We start from the raw sequence: 17,626 nt of genomic DNA, 5'->3' as shown, positions 1-17,626 counted from the left end.
CTGAACTGATAGGATTTTCGGTGGTCTTTGCTGGTAACATTAAATCTTAAAGAGGTATTTCATAGCTTTTTTGTTCAATCAATGCAGAGTCAGACCAAGGCAAGTTGCTAAAGCAAGACTAGAATTTGAATTTGAAAATATGCAAAATTAACAGTTGTTTATAATTATTTACCCTAACACTAATTACTAATATACAGCACTCTGGGATTTGTGTAAAATTACATAATGTGGTCCCAATAGTAAACATGCATAGACCAATTTAACCAATTCATCTCTAGACCAAAAATAAGTTAGAACTTTGTATACAATATTTTCTGCAACTAACTCTTCCTAATAATGCACAGGTATGGCATCTACAACTACAAATCACAGCAAATCCACTTATCTCCAAGGAGATATTTGTGGTGACAGAGCCGTGGTCCCACAACCCAAAGGTCAGAGGATCGATTCCCACTTGGACCAAGTTCTGTCGTTTTGACCTTAGGCAAGACACTTCATCCACTGGCGAGTATGAAAGTGGTGTGTGTGAATGTGGTGGTGGTTGGAGGGGCCGGTGGTGCAGATTGGCGGCCTTGCTTTTGTCAGTCTGCTGGCTACAGTAATAGCTTGCCACCACTGAGTGTGGAGTGAATGAATAATGACTACAGTGCAGTGCTTTGAGAGGCTTTGACAAGCCTGTAAAGCACATTACAAGTGCATTATTATTATTAGATGTTGATGCTTTACCTAGAATATTCCACACTGAAGCATTAAACATATCCATCTCCCTGGCAGTAAGTGAAGCTATCAGCCAGGACAAGTTGCAGGTCAGATCTGTGGAGAGGCAATCCTGTTCACAGAACATTCCAGCAAAGCAATAACCTTCATGCAGATAAGCTGATAACAAATCTCCAGCCAAAAAAGTTATGCAAAATGTAGTAAAAATAGATGTAATATTTGAAACACAAAAAGTAGGCATCACAGCATAAAAGCTACTTAGTTCCACAGCCCACACATTTAATCAACTGAGAAATCATATTAGTATTGAAAACCTAATCAAATGTTTACGCACCACATCTCACAGTAAACAAACTCCCCCAACTGTTTCCATCCAGACTTTAAATCACAAACCTCTCAGTAATTATTCCCATACGCCTTTCGCTGTACCTCAGGATGTCCTATGTACTAAACACTGGTTAAGGCCCACAGCTGTAAATTTACCCAGCTGAACTCACACGCAACATGCAACAACGGCGTTAGCAACTTCCTCTCCTCTTCCCCGCCGGGCGCCATGCTGTTTCTAATTTGTTCCTTCCATCAAACACCATACATTAGATCTTACTATAGCAGACACACACAACCCTGAGCCAGCAAAACTTCACCTGGGTGCCTCGGAGTGGAAGTGGGATACAATAAGATTTGATTTATACACGCCATTTACTCCACCACCTTTTGGCTGTTTCCCAGGGCTACTCCAAATATTGTCGTCACAAAGTAAAGGCAAAGTAAACTAGCCGTTGGATTTATGAAGATTTGTAGGTTGTAAAGATAACAGGCAATGGCTTCCTATAGATTAGACATGAGGCGTTATACAATAGACTGTCTGGCCAGTGATAAAATGTAAAGGTCCTATATTACACAAAGTTGACTCTTGTGAGTTTTAAGACATGTTAGAATAATGTTACTAGGGGTGTGCAAAAATATCGAAATAGCAATATATCGTTTCATTTAATGTGCTGATACAATATCGATATTGTGGGCTGCAGTGTCAATATATCACCAAGATTAAGAGTATGTAGTATGACTTGGTACATTTACTCAGTTATTTTGTTACAGAGCAACAGTTTTGTTGCTTTTTCAGAGAAAGGAAACTTGTTCATGCATCACATTTGATATTTTCATTGTTTTGATGATTAAAATTTGTCTGTTTCATATGAACTTTGCACAAGAAGTGGTTTAACTAATACTTTTAACCATGATTATCCTTTATTTTTTAATGAACTGTATCGAATCGATTTGAAATATATCGTATTGAATTGAAAGTGCGCTGTATCGAGATATGTATCATATTGTGGCCTATGTATTGAGGTATTTATCGTGTCGGCAACTTCTTAATGATACGCAGCCCTAGTTGTTACCTCATCAAACACATACCTGGAGTTGTGTTTTGTTTCATTCACACATGTTTGTGTGTATCAGGTGTAATCCTGCATGAGTAGTCTATCTAAGTCTGTCTATCTAAGGGCCTGTTTACACGTTTTGAGGGTAAAAACGACAGAATATTTTATCGTAAGTGCCCTCCATTTAGTTTTTGGGGCTTCAAAATGCAAAAATCTAAAACCACCCTGAAATCTACACTGCCCAAGACGCAAAACTCTGGCCAGATCTGCTCACGTCGGGTGCACGTTTAGGTCACACACATCACAACCTAGCGTCACCACTTCGCCACCTGGCATGCATACCCAATCAAATTCCACACACTTTTGCGTCACCGTATGCATGCAGATCTCCCGAAAACACTCATCTAAACACAGAATAAAAAGACGCCGTCATATAAATGTAGGCTAAAGCTCAAATGCTTTGTTCCACGTTGTGATGTCATGTAGTGGTAGTTTTCAAGTTAACATCAACCCTTTATTTTTAGTTCAGTAATGATTGGTAATTCCAGGGCTGAAATTATCTAAATGATTCTGGTGAAGGTGTATGTGTGACATCACAAGGTGAAAGATGGAACAGTGTTTTCAGTTTGAGGGAAGAACTCAGCCCAAATATGTTGGGTTTGTGTGTTAAATATGTGTGAATGAAACAAAACACAACGGTCGGTATGTTTTGGATGAGGAAACATTTAGCAACACTATAACATCGATCAGAAAACAGTGTAATATAGGCTCTTTAAATAAATGTGCCTGGACCCGTGCCGAAGTTATAAGCTGATGTCATAAGCTAACATTATGAATTCATACATAATAGGGTGTTATTTTGGGAAACCACCGTCTAATGAAAAGAGACAGCCGATTCATTCTCAACAGTATTCTGTGATGTAGGGTTGCTTGGCTTCACTGCCTCTGTATATCCATAATGAACCAGACTAAGATTAAATAAGGTTTCTTTCAAACATTACTACGGTACTTAAAACTTTTTTTTGTAGTAAAGCAATTATATACGCAATAGAAAGCAGCTATTTTTCATTCCTCTAACTTCTCAAAACTTACTTTGTTATGTAAGAGCACTTTACCGCACTATTCTCTTCTGGTGCTTTGATATTCAAGCCTGCTTACTTATTTGGGGAGTGGCTAAATATTACAATGGTATAAAGTAGGTATGTGTAAAGTAGGAAAGGGTGAGCTATCTAGATGACAATTCATATTTAGTTACAAGCTTTGTAATTAGATTGGCCAACAAATCAACTAGACACTTTCTATATTACTAAGTTTACAGGCAATAGTGTTAAGAGGTAATTGACGCTGTTGGCTGCTTGAAAATTCACACTTCACCGTGATTGGTTGAGTCCACTTGTCACTCATGCTGAGAGAATGACGATGGCTGACTAATAAGAGGAGTGGGTGTGGGTAAGTGTATGCACTCGAGCATAGGACTGCATTAAACAGAAAAGCACTGAATCACCACTTGAAAACATCACCAAAATAGCCTCTAACTGTGACTATTCAACTTCACCTTCACCTTTATGCCACCCAGTCCATTATTTTTATGTAGCACAATGTATAGTATATTGAAAACATTTCCTGCACTAAAGTAGCCAGAAATGTAGCTGTACTAGTCATGTACAAGCCCACGGTATGATTACAGATCGAAAACTTCTCTATGTCTTCTTAAACACCAGTGTTGTCCATTTGGAAGTCAACTTACTTAGTACCACATTACTCCATACCTAAGTATAAACAAGACAGTATCTAAAGAGTTGTACTGAGTACCATTATGAGAAAGAATAATTATACATTTAGCCATTCACCCAGAATTCAACATTCAGCCCCATAGTATGGTGGTCCAACAGTGGTTCTCAAACAGGTGTACCACTGGTATTTGGCAGTGGTACACCTGCTAGTTCTGGTGATACGTGTACTTTTGGTTATTAATTATTATGTCATAGTCCAGTTTTAGACCTGCTTTAGCCCTAGTTTAGACCTGATATAGTCTGGTAGTTACTGACCTGTTATAGATCTGTTGGTACTTGGAAAGCTAAAGATTTTTGTATTTTTTTTATCCTCCTGGGACCCAAAGAAAAAAAGTGTATTGCAATATATTTTTGTGATTTTCTCTCTATACCTTAGCATTTAGATTTTGTTTATTTTATTTTTATTTATAATTTTGTAAAATGTCCTCTGTAATGGACGCCGGGGACATTTCGGTGTTAAATCCATGTGAAGTTTAGCCTGATTTATCAGCCAGGTTTACTTGGTAGAAACTATCTGACCTATCACAGCATTAGAATTCATTTCGCTCGACGGTAGGTGGGTACTTTTTATTATTTAACCAATTGCTGCTATTTGGTCGTGACGTATGTAATGTGCCGCTAATGGGGCTAACTGGTATATTAAGCTTTTCCCAAATTCTGTAGGAAGAAGGGCGATAACATCTTTCCCCTTGATAAAATTCACTGAACATTCTCTTTGTTCCGGCTTTAAATCCTCGGGAATCATTGCCAACACAGAATGTATGGCTCTTTGTTGATTGGCTGGTGCCCGGACTTGCACTTCTGGGGTTTTTGCGAAACGTCTAGTGAATTCTGATTCCTGACCTAGTCACTGGAGAGAAATGAAATTAAGCGGGAGCACTAGGTGGCACCAGCCTGGCTATCTGAAGTTAACAACCTAACAAAAACAACTTATCCACTTTATCCTGGACATGATAGTAAAGCATAATCCTCCAACACTATTTAGGGAGAAGAACCTAGTCCCCCCATTTAGAGTCTATCTCAAAACACTTAAAAGATAGACTGGTTAACTCAATGTCCACTATAAAGGACACAAATGAATGGGTTGGGTCTCAGGAAGATATTTTTGAGGCTATCTTGGTGTGAAAAGTTTGAGAACCACTGAACTAAGGATTTCATCTAAAGTTTAGCCTGGTTCACTCAAGAGTAAAACTTTGCACTTTAAATTGTCCCTGTTTCTTGCCGTACACTTGTGATGCCTGTACCTTATCAGTGAGGCTCATGTCACACTGGCCGGTCTCCAGCAGGAGGCGTGTGATGTGCGTGTGTCCGTGTTCACACGCACACATCAGCGCTGTGGAGCCCTCTCGGTCCTGAGCGTTCACATCTGCTCCACAGCTCAGCAGCAGCTTCACCATGGCAACACGCCCATGGCTCACGGCGAGCATCAGCGCCGTCTGGCCGGCCTGCGGGGGGCGACAAGTACAGGGCGTAGTGACGAGCGGAATTAAACAGCGAGAAGAAGATTTGGAGAGAGCTAAGTGATGGAAAAACATGTTCTTGTGAAATTTGGGTAGTTCTTTGGTGTGTGTCTTATAATGCAATCATGGATCTGTTAAAAATTAAGGAAAATTGCTTGTTTTCATTACTAAAGGCGCACTGTCACTTTTGTGGTGGAGGTTATGGTTAGTTTTTGCTGTTATCAAGCATGTTCCACAGTATGGCATTAAACTTATTTAGCTTCAGCAAGTCATTATACAACCAATCTGTGGAATAAATACCAAGATTTTTGAATAATAAAAAAACTATCACTGAATAAATGCAAGACTGACAATGTAAAAGAAATTTCATTGGATGCTCATCAACCCCAAAAGCCATTTTCTGGCTTCTGGGGTGAGACTTATGAGTAGGATAAATTCCCAGTCCTTCAAACCATCAATTGAAAAGGTCTTTGAAAGGTCTTGATCGCAAAAACAGAGTCCAGATGACCACAGATGAAACCTTGTCTACATTGAATCAATTCTGGATGAAAGAAGGATTACACATTCATTCTCATTTTACGATCAATTTAAATGTCGTACTATGGAACATTCTGTGCAAAGCAATAAAATCTCCATGGAGACAAGCAAGTGATCGACCTTCCACCAGAAAATTTACATAGTGCACCTTTAAAATTGTAAAATGAAAGTTTTGACTGAGAAAAAGAACAACTCGTGGGCTTTGTTATAGCACATTTTTAACAAACAAAAGGGAAACTAGAGCAACGGCTAAAGTTTTTAACACAAAAAGGAGACAGTCAGTGGCTATGGAACTATGTATTTCAATAGCGGTAGTTTAACAATAGTTGCATTATAAACTAAAAGTATGTATGTGGTGTTTTAAAAATAAATTGGTAGCTTTATATGTATGGAAACCACAAAGATAAGCACAGTGAGCCTTTTTTAAAAATGAAAAATGCAACAATTTCAGTTTTCAGTTCCTATGACCTGAAGCTAAAACCACTCTGTAATGTTGGCATTCACAATAGATGACCTTGCTGTTTGAAAGATGCTGACAGTAAGTTTGAATACAAAGTGGCATTCAGAAAATACGCAAACACAAGAGCTTTTTATTCTCCGCTCCACCTCTTTTGTTCTTTCATATGTTGTGTAAAAGCTATAGCGTTAAGTACCTGACGTGAGCGCGCGTTGACGTCACCCATCTTCAACAGTTGTTCAGCCACCTCCAGATCGTCGGGGCTCTCTGCAGCTGTGAGGGCAGCCAGCATCACCGGAGTGTACCCCGCTTTGTTCACATTATCGGTCTCACACAGGCCTTAACACCAACAAATAAGTCAAATATAAATTGGTTAGACATCGCAATACAATAAGATTTTTTTTTTTCCATTTATTTATATACCAGGACAACGTAAAATTACATTAAAGGCCTTGTACTTGACTTTTTTCTCACGTATTTGAGCCCCAGTTCAGATATAAAGATATTGTATAAGCAGCTCTTAAATACTCCACGTTCCAAATGATTATGCAAATTGTGTTTAAGTGTCATGAAGGCAAAATTCTGACTAGGCTATTCTGACATCCTACAAAGAAATTCAAGCAGAAACTCTCCACAAACTCACAAGTTCATTCGATGCAAGAACTGTGAAGCTCCTATCAAATAAGGGGTCCTATGTTAAAATGTAACTTGAAGATGAAGATGTTTTGATTGAAATAGCTTTTGATGTAATATGCTAATGCTTCTAATCGAAAAATAAACAAATGACCATTTTCAGTTCCTTACGACAAGAACATGGTTTGAAACTCTGTATTGCATAATCATTTGGAACAGTGCATTTTAAGTTTTTAATTTTGAAAAAAATACTGATATAATTTGGAGGTTTGTCCAATAACATTCGAATTGTACTCTAAAGGTTGATGACTTGAAAATTATGATGACTGTCATTTATATTGACAATGTGGCAAAATCCAATGGTGTAGGTTTGGTCTCAGCTTTCACAGTTTGCAAAATGTACAGTTTGTGTCCATTGCTCTTCTAAGATGATTCTTTAGCGGATAACAGCGATGTAGAAGTTTGTAGCAAATTTGCTTGTTGTGATGATGAGATATTTGTGAAGTAATGTCTGTACATTTTTCCATGGAATATTGTCAGTAGAGCGGGCTGCAAACAGTGCACGAGTAGGGCTCAGTTTGGGAGGTGCACTTGTGGTGATTGTCGCTCTTTTTCCGAGGAGACTCCTTAGTTTAAGTTTAATTGAAGATGAAGCCAAATAAGTTCCTTTTGAAAAGTTTTCCAAAGTTTGGTGCACAGCGTCTTCACTCACACCTGCTCAAGCCGCCATCTTCAGTTGCTGCACTGTCCTGACGCTTCCCCAGTTTAGGCTCCTGGCTCCACTAATGACATCACTCTGTTGTAGCCAACGACATAGTTGCAGAAGTAACACTATCGTCACATCACTGAATACATCTCAGAATGTCTAATAGACAAATTGTGAACTAAAACATGTTAAATTAATACTATTGAGTTTGGAAAAATCTCTGAATAAATGTATATTTTTGTTTATTAAAATAAAATGTCAAATATTGGTGGGAACTATTTTGTCTTCTCCAAATATTGGATGTGACATGTCCCCAACGTCTCTATACAAAACACCCTTGGCAAAATCTGAGAAAAAAATAATGTACATAATAATTTAGAACACAATGTAGAAAGCATGTTATTGTCAGATAGTCAGGAAGTACGTTAGCATGCTATTTGTTATTGTCACGACAAAACTCTGGTTTTGTAAAAAGTGCTTATAAACTCATTGTGGTGAATAATTAGGATGTTTGGAATACATAAGGTAAGTGAGGAATAACTTTGGACCACTGCAAACCATTTAAAAAGAACTAGTTCTGTTTTTCACATTTGAAAGTCCCTTTAAGCGTAAAAGCAGAGATGCTGGTACCAGACTGTAACAGCTCATTTCCATCTGCAGTCCTTGGGGGTAGGGGTCATAGTGCAATATATACAGCACAATGCAGGTAATACATTGAGTCTTTCACTTAGCAGTTTGACAGTTTACCTCAGTGTTCACACTCAAACACCATAAAATAAGCTACATTCATTTCACAAAATCGGATTAATTAATTATGACTCAGCAAATCTACCATATTAAACTGTATATAATCACGTCTTTGGGCTTGACAAATTCCAGCTCTCTTTGAAGCTATTCTGAATTTATTATTTTTTTACCTAATTTCTGCTGACAGAGAAGGCATTACACTTTGAGCCAGTTATTGTTTCATAAGACCAATAAAATGAAATGGAAAGTTATGAACTATAAATCAAGATGAAACAAAGGTAAGTTCTAATACTGAATCCTGACCTACCCTCCGGCTCAGTTTTAAAGTATACAGTTTATGTGAAAGTTACCTATTTAGTGCATCAATAGAGCACTATGTCCTTTAGCGCTGGCTTGGTTTGTGGCTTGTTTTTATACCTTCATAGGGGTAACCTTTTTAGAAATCACTCAGAGTTTATTATCATAGTTTAAAATGCCAGACAGGTCGATAGAGCGGCTAGATGCAGTTAACACGGTTGTTATTTTGACACAACCTGTAACAGTAGCTTCAACAAATGCCAACAACCCATGGAAAATGTGTGAAATCTACCCGTTATACTGTAAATGTATCAGTAATACTCCATACATATATTCTATTCTTTTCAACTAGTATCTACAATCAAATGAATAAATTTAAATTTGTTTTTAATCCCAGTATCAAAACATTATTGCCTGACAGGGCTTCAAAGTAATTGTATCCTATTTGTACTCCCTGGCAATGAGAGGATTTACCTAAGCTGTAAACAACAGTACATATGATGCTAGTATGCCCTACCAAACATAAACATTACTGAACCTCAATGAGATAACATGAGTAAATCCTCTTCAAGGTTGCCAGAGCAATGCACAATTCAAAACAAAATATTATATCTTTGGAATGGTGAGTCGTCCTCAAAATGGCACCATATAACAGGAAACCCAATAATATCCTGTAATGCATTATTTAAAGGTTCTATATTACACAAACCTCTTGACTCTTGTGAGCTTTAAGCCATGTTATAAAGCTGTCACCTCATCAAAAACATACCTGGAGTTTTGTTTCATACACGCATGTCTGTGTAACCCTTTATTAAAGCTGTCATATAGTGGTAGTTTTCATCTTAACAGCTACATTTTACCTTTAGTGCAGTAGAGATGAAATTCCAGGTCTGAAATCATCCAAATGATTCTGGTGAAGGTATATGGAGTTTAAAAAACGCAATGAAGCACTTCCTTTATCACCACATGATATCACAAAGTGGAACAGAGTGCTTTCTGCTTGAGAGAAGAACTCAACCTAAATATGCAGGGTTTGTGTATTAAACATGTGTGAATGAAACAAAACACAACGGCAGCTATGTTTGTGATGACGAAACAACATTATAAAACATTATACATTACAGATAGACAAAAATACTGTGATATGAGCCCTTTGAGATGACTATAATGAGAAAATTGAAGTCTGACCTGTATCGAGCAGCAGTTTGACCACAGAGAAGTTGGAGTGGGAGACGCTGTAATGCAGAGCCATGTTTCCGTTGCCGTCGGTCAGGTTCACCACGTAGGGCAGGAGGGTGGGCGTGGTCATCCCCACTTGTCTCAGGTAAAGTCTCACTGTATCTGCTTTAGAGTCCTTCTGACTGGACACCCTGAACCACTCCTGATAGAGCACCACCAAAACCTGCCGCTGAGGGGGGAGAGTCGAGAGGTGTTATAAATGAAAACGCAGCCAATGGCACTTTTTTATAGTCTCCCTAAACATCATTTTTACTGTTAAGGCTGCACAGCGTGGCCACAAACTACGTACTGATATTATTGTAGTAGTAAGTCACACAGCTAAGCAAGGAACACAAAGGACCTAAAGCTTTTTTGCAGCTTAAGTAAACATCTGTTATATCTGACAGGAATCTGCTATTAAGTGATAACTACGTCAGATCACTAAATTCTAGTATAGGATGATAGTGATGAACGCAAAAACATCTAGCATTTATAAATTACAGGTGTTACTATTGATCAAAAATAGCATAATTATTTCTGTGAATAGGGGCGACTCTCCACAGATCTGAATTGTAATGTAGCGTAGTGCTGTAACCTGCTTGTCTCCCTCGTGATAGATAAGAGAAAAGCATTTGACGGATTCTCCCCCCAAAAAGTTACACAATGCACCTTTAATATACATTTTCTTACCATTTCTTTATCAGGGGATGACACCTCTTCCATCCGGTCTTTTACATAGAGACAGGCATCTACGAATCCTCGGTCAACTTTCTCCCTAAAAACAAAGAAATGATTATAGATTATAGAAAGAGATTATAAATACAAATTACTTGTTTAAATATATTTGTTACTATCATTTTGTATGTGATGCCCTTAGACTTCCCTCTCCCTACACACTTCCTCCACTCCTATGACGTTTTAATTTTTCAAAGCCATCTGTGAAAAATGTATGGCTTGCACATGTAGTCAACATTTGGGTTTAGAAATTCAGGTTAACCCTCTTTACTGACTGTTAATGCTTGTATTGTTATGTTGTGTATATTTGTGTGTGTGGAGGTGAGTGGGTGGTTGGAGGTTTTTTGTTTCTTTGTTTCATCCATTTTTATTTTCCTTGTGCAGAGTTTTAAAATTGAAATAAATAAATAAATTCAGTATAAGCCCCTTCCGCGTAAACATAACTCACCAAGCTGACACATTTAAAACACATGCTGCGAACTTACTAATAAAGATTAAACATCTCATCCACCTGCAGTCATCAATCATTCAGTCAGTGGACAGGCTGGACACAGTCACTGCGCTCTATACAGCAGCGCAGGCACAAACACACACACAGACACACACAGTGCACACAGGTGTACACAGGATAAGACAGGTGTGGAGTGATGGATTAACATTGGCCCCTGTGCTATCTCAGGGGCCCCACTGGGACTGACCCTTTAGCCCACAGGCCTGTCCACACACTGACACATTTCAGTAATCATTCAGGGAGGGATACAACAACACAACACTATGGGATGCAAGTATAACAACACCATAACGCAATGGAAGTCAGTGAGATTTTGAGTATATTTTTGTGTATTTTACCATTGGCTGGCTCTATATAAGTGGGTTGTGTAACTCTAAATAAATAATAAATAAACTATGTCTTTTATGCCTCCCTGTATAGTCTCTACATCTGTTGCGACTCTTGAGCCATGGGTTTTAACTTGTAACTTGTATCTAACTTTTCAGGTTGACATCTGCTATCTCTCTGTCTCAATGGAGATATTACAACTTTTCTTAGAATGTCTCACAGTATGGTATTAAACTTAATTATCTCCATGGAGACAAACACCAGCTACAGATCAGGTTTGTGGAGAGACAACCTCACTTACTACAGTTTAAAAGGAACCTACATGTTTAAAAAACCCAGATTCAGAACCCAGGTTGTGGAGGGAAGCATCACTGTGAAAGGAGTTAACTTATGGAATAGTCTTGACAAAGATATAAAAAAATCAAGTACAATGATGCCATTTAAAAAAAAACAACACATGAAATCAAATGCAATGTGTATGTATGAAAAGTAAACTAAGTCGTTGTGCATAATAGTGAAGATTTCTGTTTGCAGTTGATTAATAATTGTGCCTGAACTGAAATGTACTTTGATCTGAAATGTTTAGTAACTTTCTGTGTTGATGTTTTGTCTGGAAAAGGGGGCAGATAACATAAGTTTCCTCTTCTTTCTGCTCCTTTTCATTCATTTCTTATATGTTGGTTGTTGTGACACTGTTGATGTCTTTTTATACTATATGAAATGAAATAAATAATCAAATAAATAAAACAGTAAGAATGCTTGTTTTGTATGTCTAAACAATCTGTATCTGAATAAATGCAAGACAGATTTAATGCCATTGGTCGTGTCAACTGTTTGTCTCCATGGAGATAGATAGATTTAATGCTATACGGTGCAACATTCTAGGAAGGCAAATAGAGGGCAGACCCCACTCCAGAGAAGTTACATGTTACCTGGGTAATCCATAGCACATGTATGTAGTCTTGTTTATGTATTTATTATTTTTAATGAGAAGAAAAAGTATATCTCACCCATCTTCCTCCAGGACCTCATGCTCAGGTGTTAGATCCAGTAGCCCCTTCTCACTCTCCTCTTTCACCCCCTGTGCCTGAGCCTCTGGCTGGGTCTCCGCTCTGGCCTCTGCCCCCTCTGCCTCTGCTGCCCCTTCTGGTTCACTCTGTGCTGCTGCTGCTGCTGCTGCTGCTGTTGGTGCTTCCTCCTGGACTCCTTCAGATTCAGGTTCTTTCTCTTTCTCCAGTTCTGGACCTGAACTGTCCTCCTCCTCAACCTCCACCTTGGACTTCTCATCTCCACTGGACTCCTCACTGGATGTGGTTTCGTAGCTGGAGGAAGACACAAAATGAATTAGGATTACTGAATTGTTATGAGGTTTCAAAAGTCCCATTTTACACTATATATATTTTAATCAACGTTATAATGTTGTTTCCTCATTAAAACATACCTGGATTTTTTTTTTTTTTTTTTTTACACATGTTTAACAGACAAATTCTGCATATTTACGTTAAGTTCTTCACAAACAGAAGCATTTTGAGGTTTGGAGATGTAGATAGACTAATAATAAAGGATTATTCAAACATGTGTGAGTGAAACAAAACACAACTCCAGGTTTGTTTCACCTCCAGGAGGTAACAGCATTATAACATAGCTTAAAGTTGACAAGAGTACATTTTGTGTAACATTTAAAGCATTTGATTGAAAAGTCACAATTATATAGAAATCTGTTGTCGATGGCTGGAATTTTATCTACTTCTATTATGTCATATGGCTTTAGTCAACTAAACTAAACAAGAATTTATAGAGGCCAAATACCAAGTTCAGTCCTTTGTGAATACAGTATTACAGAAGATCCTATAAGGAGTTCACAATGATTACTAATAGTTAATTGTTTAGTTTTATTTTAGTTTAACTGAAAGTACATCACATTTTGTTGACTTAAACTAGACTAAAACTAATACTGTCTAATAATTATATTTCTTTAAAGCATGCCAGATAAAACAGAGTAGTTTGTTAAGTTGTTAGTTCAATACCAAATGCTGTAACAGACTTGTTTTTGCTCTTTGCTCGCTCTGATTCATGACCCTGTATCAAATGAAGGTCACTAAAAGAATCCAATACTACTGCTGGGGCTCATGAGCTTTGTAAGAGCTTTTTCTTGTGTGTTTCAAATGTCATGGCCACATTTTTACTCATGTTTAGTGATCGGTCGACAAATAAAGGTCAGTGCTTTATTTGTTGACCAATTACTAAACTTTAGTAACAGGAACAGAAAAAAACCTCTACTTAGTGTTTCTATGGTCTAAAGATAGAAATTTCCATTATACATGATCAATATAATTTGTTGGTTAAGTAGGAAATGAATTGAGTTGAGCTTTTTATTTGCCATTAAGTAACCTCATACCAAATCTATATTTTGCATAGATTTGCGGAATCCGTTGATAGCTTTAAGCCAAGTTATAATGTTGTTAGCTCCTCTAAAATATATCAGCAGTTGTGTTTTGTTTCATACACATGTTTGAGTAACCCTTTATGAAGGTTTGTCTACATCTCTAAAGCTCAAAATTCTTTGTTCCCTTGTATGATGTCATGGAGCATTAGTTTTCCAGTTAACAGCTACCTTTTACCTTCTGATTAGTAGAGCTTGGTAATTCCAGAGCTGAAATCTTCCAAAAGATTCTAGTGAAGAGGTTTGGTGTTTAAAAACACAGTGGAGCACTTCCTGTGTTACCATGTGACATCAGGGCAGTATTTTTGGGAGAAAAACTCCTAAATCTGCTGTGTTTGTGAATTAAAAATGTGTGAATTAAACAAAATACAACTCCAGGTATGTTTTTGATGTGGAAACAACATTAAAACATAAATTACGAAACTGAGTAATAAGGAACTTTAACATTGTTTCCCAAAGACTGGGTCACAAGAGATTTTTTTGGGGGTCGCCTTGTCATGATCTGCATGCAGTTCTGCAATATACATATACATATATCTCCGCGCACCTCACCTCAATCCTAACCAGTTTTCTCTGGGAAACACTGATGACTGTTTTTCATTGTTTAAAACTTGAGTAATACTAACTGTTCAGAGAAACACAATCACTCAGTCAACAATAAAATATCCTCATTAATGTTCAATAATGGTCACAAATTTTATTTTGTGGGTCGCAAAGATTTGTGACTTTTAAAATATAGGTCCCCAGAAAAACTGTTTAGGAAACACTGCTTTAATACATTTGATTGACCATTGGTATATAATGTTGTCTTTTTAAATCACTTAAGACAGCTGCTATTTAGTAGCAGATTACACTTAATTACATGACTTGCTATAATTGACAGAGAAGACAAACAAGCTCACTGCTCAATTTCAATCACTTTAAACTTTGAAGTCCTGCTCAGATACAGTCCAAGCTGTGAAACCAAACACACATACACAAGGTACATATTTACACGATGGCCAGATGATTTAAAGTCAACACTGACCAAGGTAATGAAAACACCTAACAGACCATTCCCTCTTTGTACTAACTATAACATGAAAAAGACATATGCACATTTAACCTCGGCCAACATATCCAAAACATCCCTTTAAATAGATAAGCATACACAAAATCCACATGTATGTTTGACAAATAACCCAAACTGGACAAAACTTAAAGGTGCACTGTGTAACTTTTTTGGGTTGGGGGTCTGTCACCTGCTTGGAAATGCCATTGCTCTGTCTGGAATGTTCCACAGTATGACATTAAACAGCTCCACTTTATGTGGTTTTACACCTCAAAAATGCGTAGAAAAACAGGCATTCAGACTCGGAGCAGGGTCACCTCTCGACAGATCTGACCTGGAATTTGGTCTGGTTTGGTCTCCATGAAGGTAGAAAGGTTTAATGCCACAGTGAAACATTCCAGATGAAGCGGAGAAAAACATTTGACAAACCCTCCACCAGAAAAGTTACACCTTTAACCTTCTTCTGTACAATTTTTGCATGATATATTCAAAATGTGGGAGTTTACCTACAAAAAAACCTCTACAAAGGATCAGATAAGCCTTATAATAAATACTATAATTCACACACGCACTATAAGAGGTTTTTTGGGGGTATAACCTTGCATGGATTCCTCAGAGAAGCTCAAGACAGATGGGAGATAAAAGTCGATGAGCCCAAAAGTTGAAACACAAACTTTCTGATGTGGGCAGATGCTTGAAAATAGCCAGGAAAATGTTGTTCTTTTGATGTATCTGTCTCATTAAAAAGGTTCGGCTTGGTTTAAAATAATATGTGGGAGTCTGTTTGGACTGGGGAGATTGCACTGGAATTCATTAACCGCGCACAGGGGTAGATCGCCAAATAGGTGCACAAATAAATGAACTTCAGGTAATAGGTGTATGAATAACACAAAGTCAGCATGCAAAATTACAAAGGGATTTCACTGTTAGTAAGTTAAGTAAGACGGGGCAATTTGGCAGGTTTTTCATTCGCATACAAACATTGTACATTGTGACTGGATCTGGCAACGTGAGGAGTGTCTTGCCCATGAACACAACAATAGCCTCTGCTTAGATTTGGAGGCTCACAAAACTGTTAATATGCTACTTTTTCCTCTTAAAATGCCTTGACAAGACTTAACCCAAAGAACTAAGATTTAAAAGCGCATTGAACTGGTATTTCTTCATGTAGTCTACACTGAAATGAAGCAAAGGATCATGGTCTATGTAGTTCCCTCTGTCTTTTTTATTTTTTTATTTATCTGTCTTTTCTATTGCTCCACCGTAACTCTTAATTTAAGCAAAGAGACTTGGAATTTGATATATTGTGATGGTCCACGATATTATTGTGAGAACTTTGATGATGCGATATCACGACATTTTCGGTTATTGTTACATTCCTAAACATGTATTTTTATTCAGGGTATCCCCAAGTGTGATGATGACAAATTTAAGACTTTTTTAAGACCTTCTTAAGAGCACTTAGATGAAAATTAAGACCAAAATCGTACCCAGGGCGAAAAACATCAGATCCAATTCTAATAATGACCAGCTAACTGTCGGTACTGCATCTAGAATCTAAGAGCCACTGTGGATTAAACCTAAACTTCCTCATGATCCATCCATGTCCTCCTCCACTCTACTGATTGTTTATTCATTGCCGCCCGATAGAGATGCGCGGATTGCGGTTACAACCGCGGTATCCGCGGTTAATCCGTGGGTCGGGCGGATGACGTGACAAAAAATTATATTTTAATTAAATTGGCGGTTTAACTACTTAAAAAAAAAAAAAAGTTATTGTTAGTATTGTTACCTACATCTGAAAAGACGAGTCTCATTGTCTATGCTTGTAGTATGAAGTGTACGTCATGTCCTTAATTAGCCCATTTGACCTCGTTTTTATGTTCTGAAGGTTAAGGTTGTGTCGGGTTATTGATGCCTAAGGTTTACGAGGCACATATTATATGCAGTTTATTTTATTATTTGTAATTTATTTCAGCTGTTTGCCAACACGTAAGTGGCTATAGGGCCATATTTATTTAGTTATGCATATTTTTTCTTGCCTATTTCAATTGGAATATAAAGAGGGCATTGCCTGCTTTCAATAAAGGTTCATCTGGATGAGATGATCTGTCTATTTTGTTTCGATATCAGTTATATTTTAAAACACGCAGACATTATAGCGTAGACTGCCACTCGGGTGTTTAAAACTTAAAGAAAGACCGATGGAGTGAGGCTATGACTTTGATATCGGCAATGGCAGAATGTTCAGAATGTAACAATATCCAACACGAAGGCAAGAAGGTTCAAAAACAGCCTAGTCGGAAAACGTTTAATTAATTAGCTGCGCAAGAAAACCAGGTAAGTCTGGGGTTGTTACGGACAATTAAGAATGCGAACATACACGCTGAGCGAATTTTGGAATGAGCTACAGAGTTTGCATTTTTATCGAGGCTCCTTAGTTTGTTTGCTGTATGATTGTTCTAAATTCTAAAATCAATCGGCGGATGGCGGGCGGGTGCAGTTTTGAAAACCTTCGGTGCAAAATGGATAGCGGGCGGTTGCGAATGAAAAAATAGCCCATCCGCACATCTCTACCGCCCGAGCCAGAAACCAAAGTATTGTTTGCACAT

At 37.7% G+C, this 17,626-nt stretch overlaps 1 protein-coding gene across 3 annotated transcripts in view; it reads right to left on the bottom strand.

Moving 5' to 3' along the window:
- kank4 (KN motif and ankyrin repeat domains 4) overlaps positions 1 to 17,626 on the bottom strand; it is a 162,518-nt gene that overhangs the window by 9,243 nt on the left and 135,649 nt on the right. For all 3 annotated transcript variants that reach the window (XM_055164838.1, XM_055164837.1, XM_055164839.1), the window contains 5 exons: positions 12,531 to 12,842; positions 10,638 to 10,722; positions 9,918 to 10,137; positions 6,543 to 6,685; positions 5,137 to 5,337 (listed from right to left, as the gene is read on the bottom strand). In XM_055164838.1, coding sequence (XP_055020813.1) covers positions 5,137 to 5,337; positions 6,543 to 6,685; positions 9,918 to 10,137; positions 10,638 to 10,722; positions 12,531 to 12,842 — 961 coding nt within the window. The remainder of the gene's footprint in view (positions 1 to 5,136; positions 5,338 to 6,542; positions 6,686 to 9,917; positions 10,138 to 10,637; positions 10,723 to 12,530; positions 12,843 to 17,626) is intronic.

Source organism: Boleophthalmus pectinirostris, unplaced genomic scaffold (assembly GCF_026225935.1).
Source record: "Boleophthalmus pectinirostris isolate CB_2022bp ecotype Guang Dong unplaced genomic scaffold, ASM2622593v1 HiC_scaffold_7, whole genome shotgun sequence".
In the NCBI taxonomy this organism is placed as follows: domain Eukaryota; kingdom Metazoa; phylum Chordata; class Actinopteri; order Gobiiformes; family Gobiidae; genus Boleophthalmus; species Boleophthalmus pectinirostris.
Note: the sequence above shows the minus strand (reverse complement) of the source record. Positions and strands in the feature narration are given on the sequence as shown.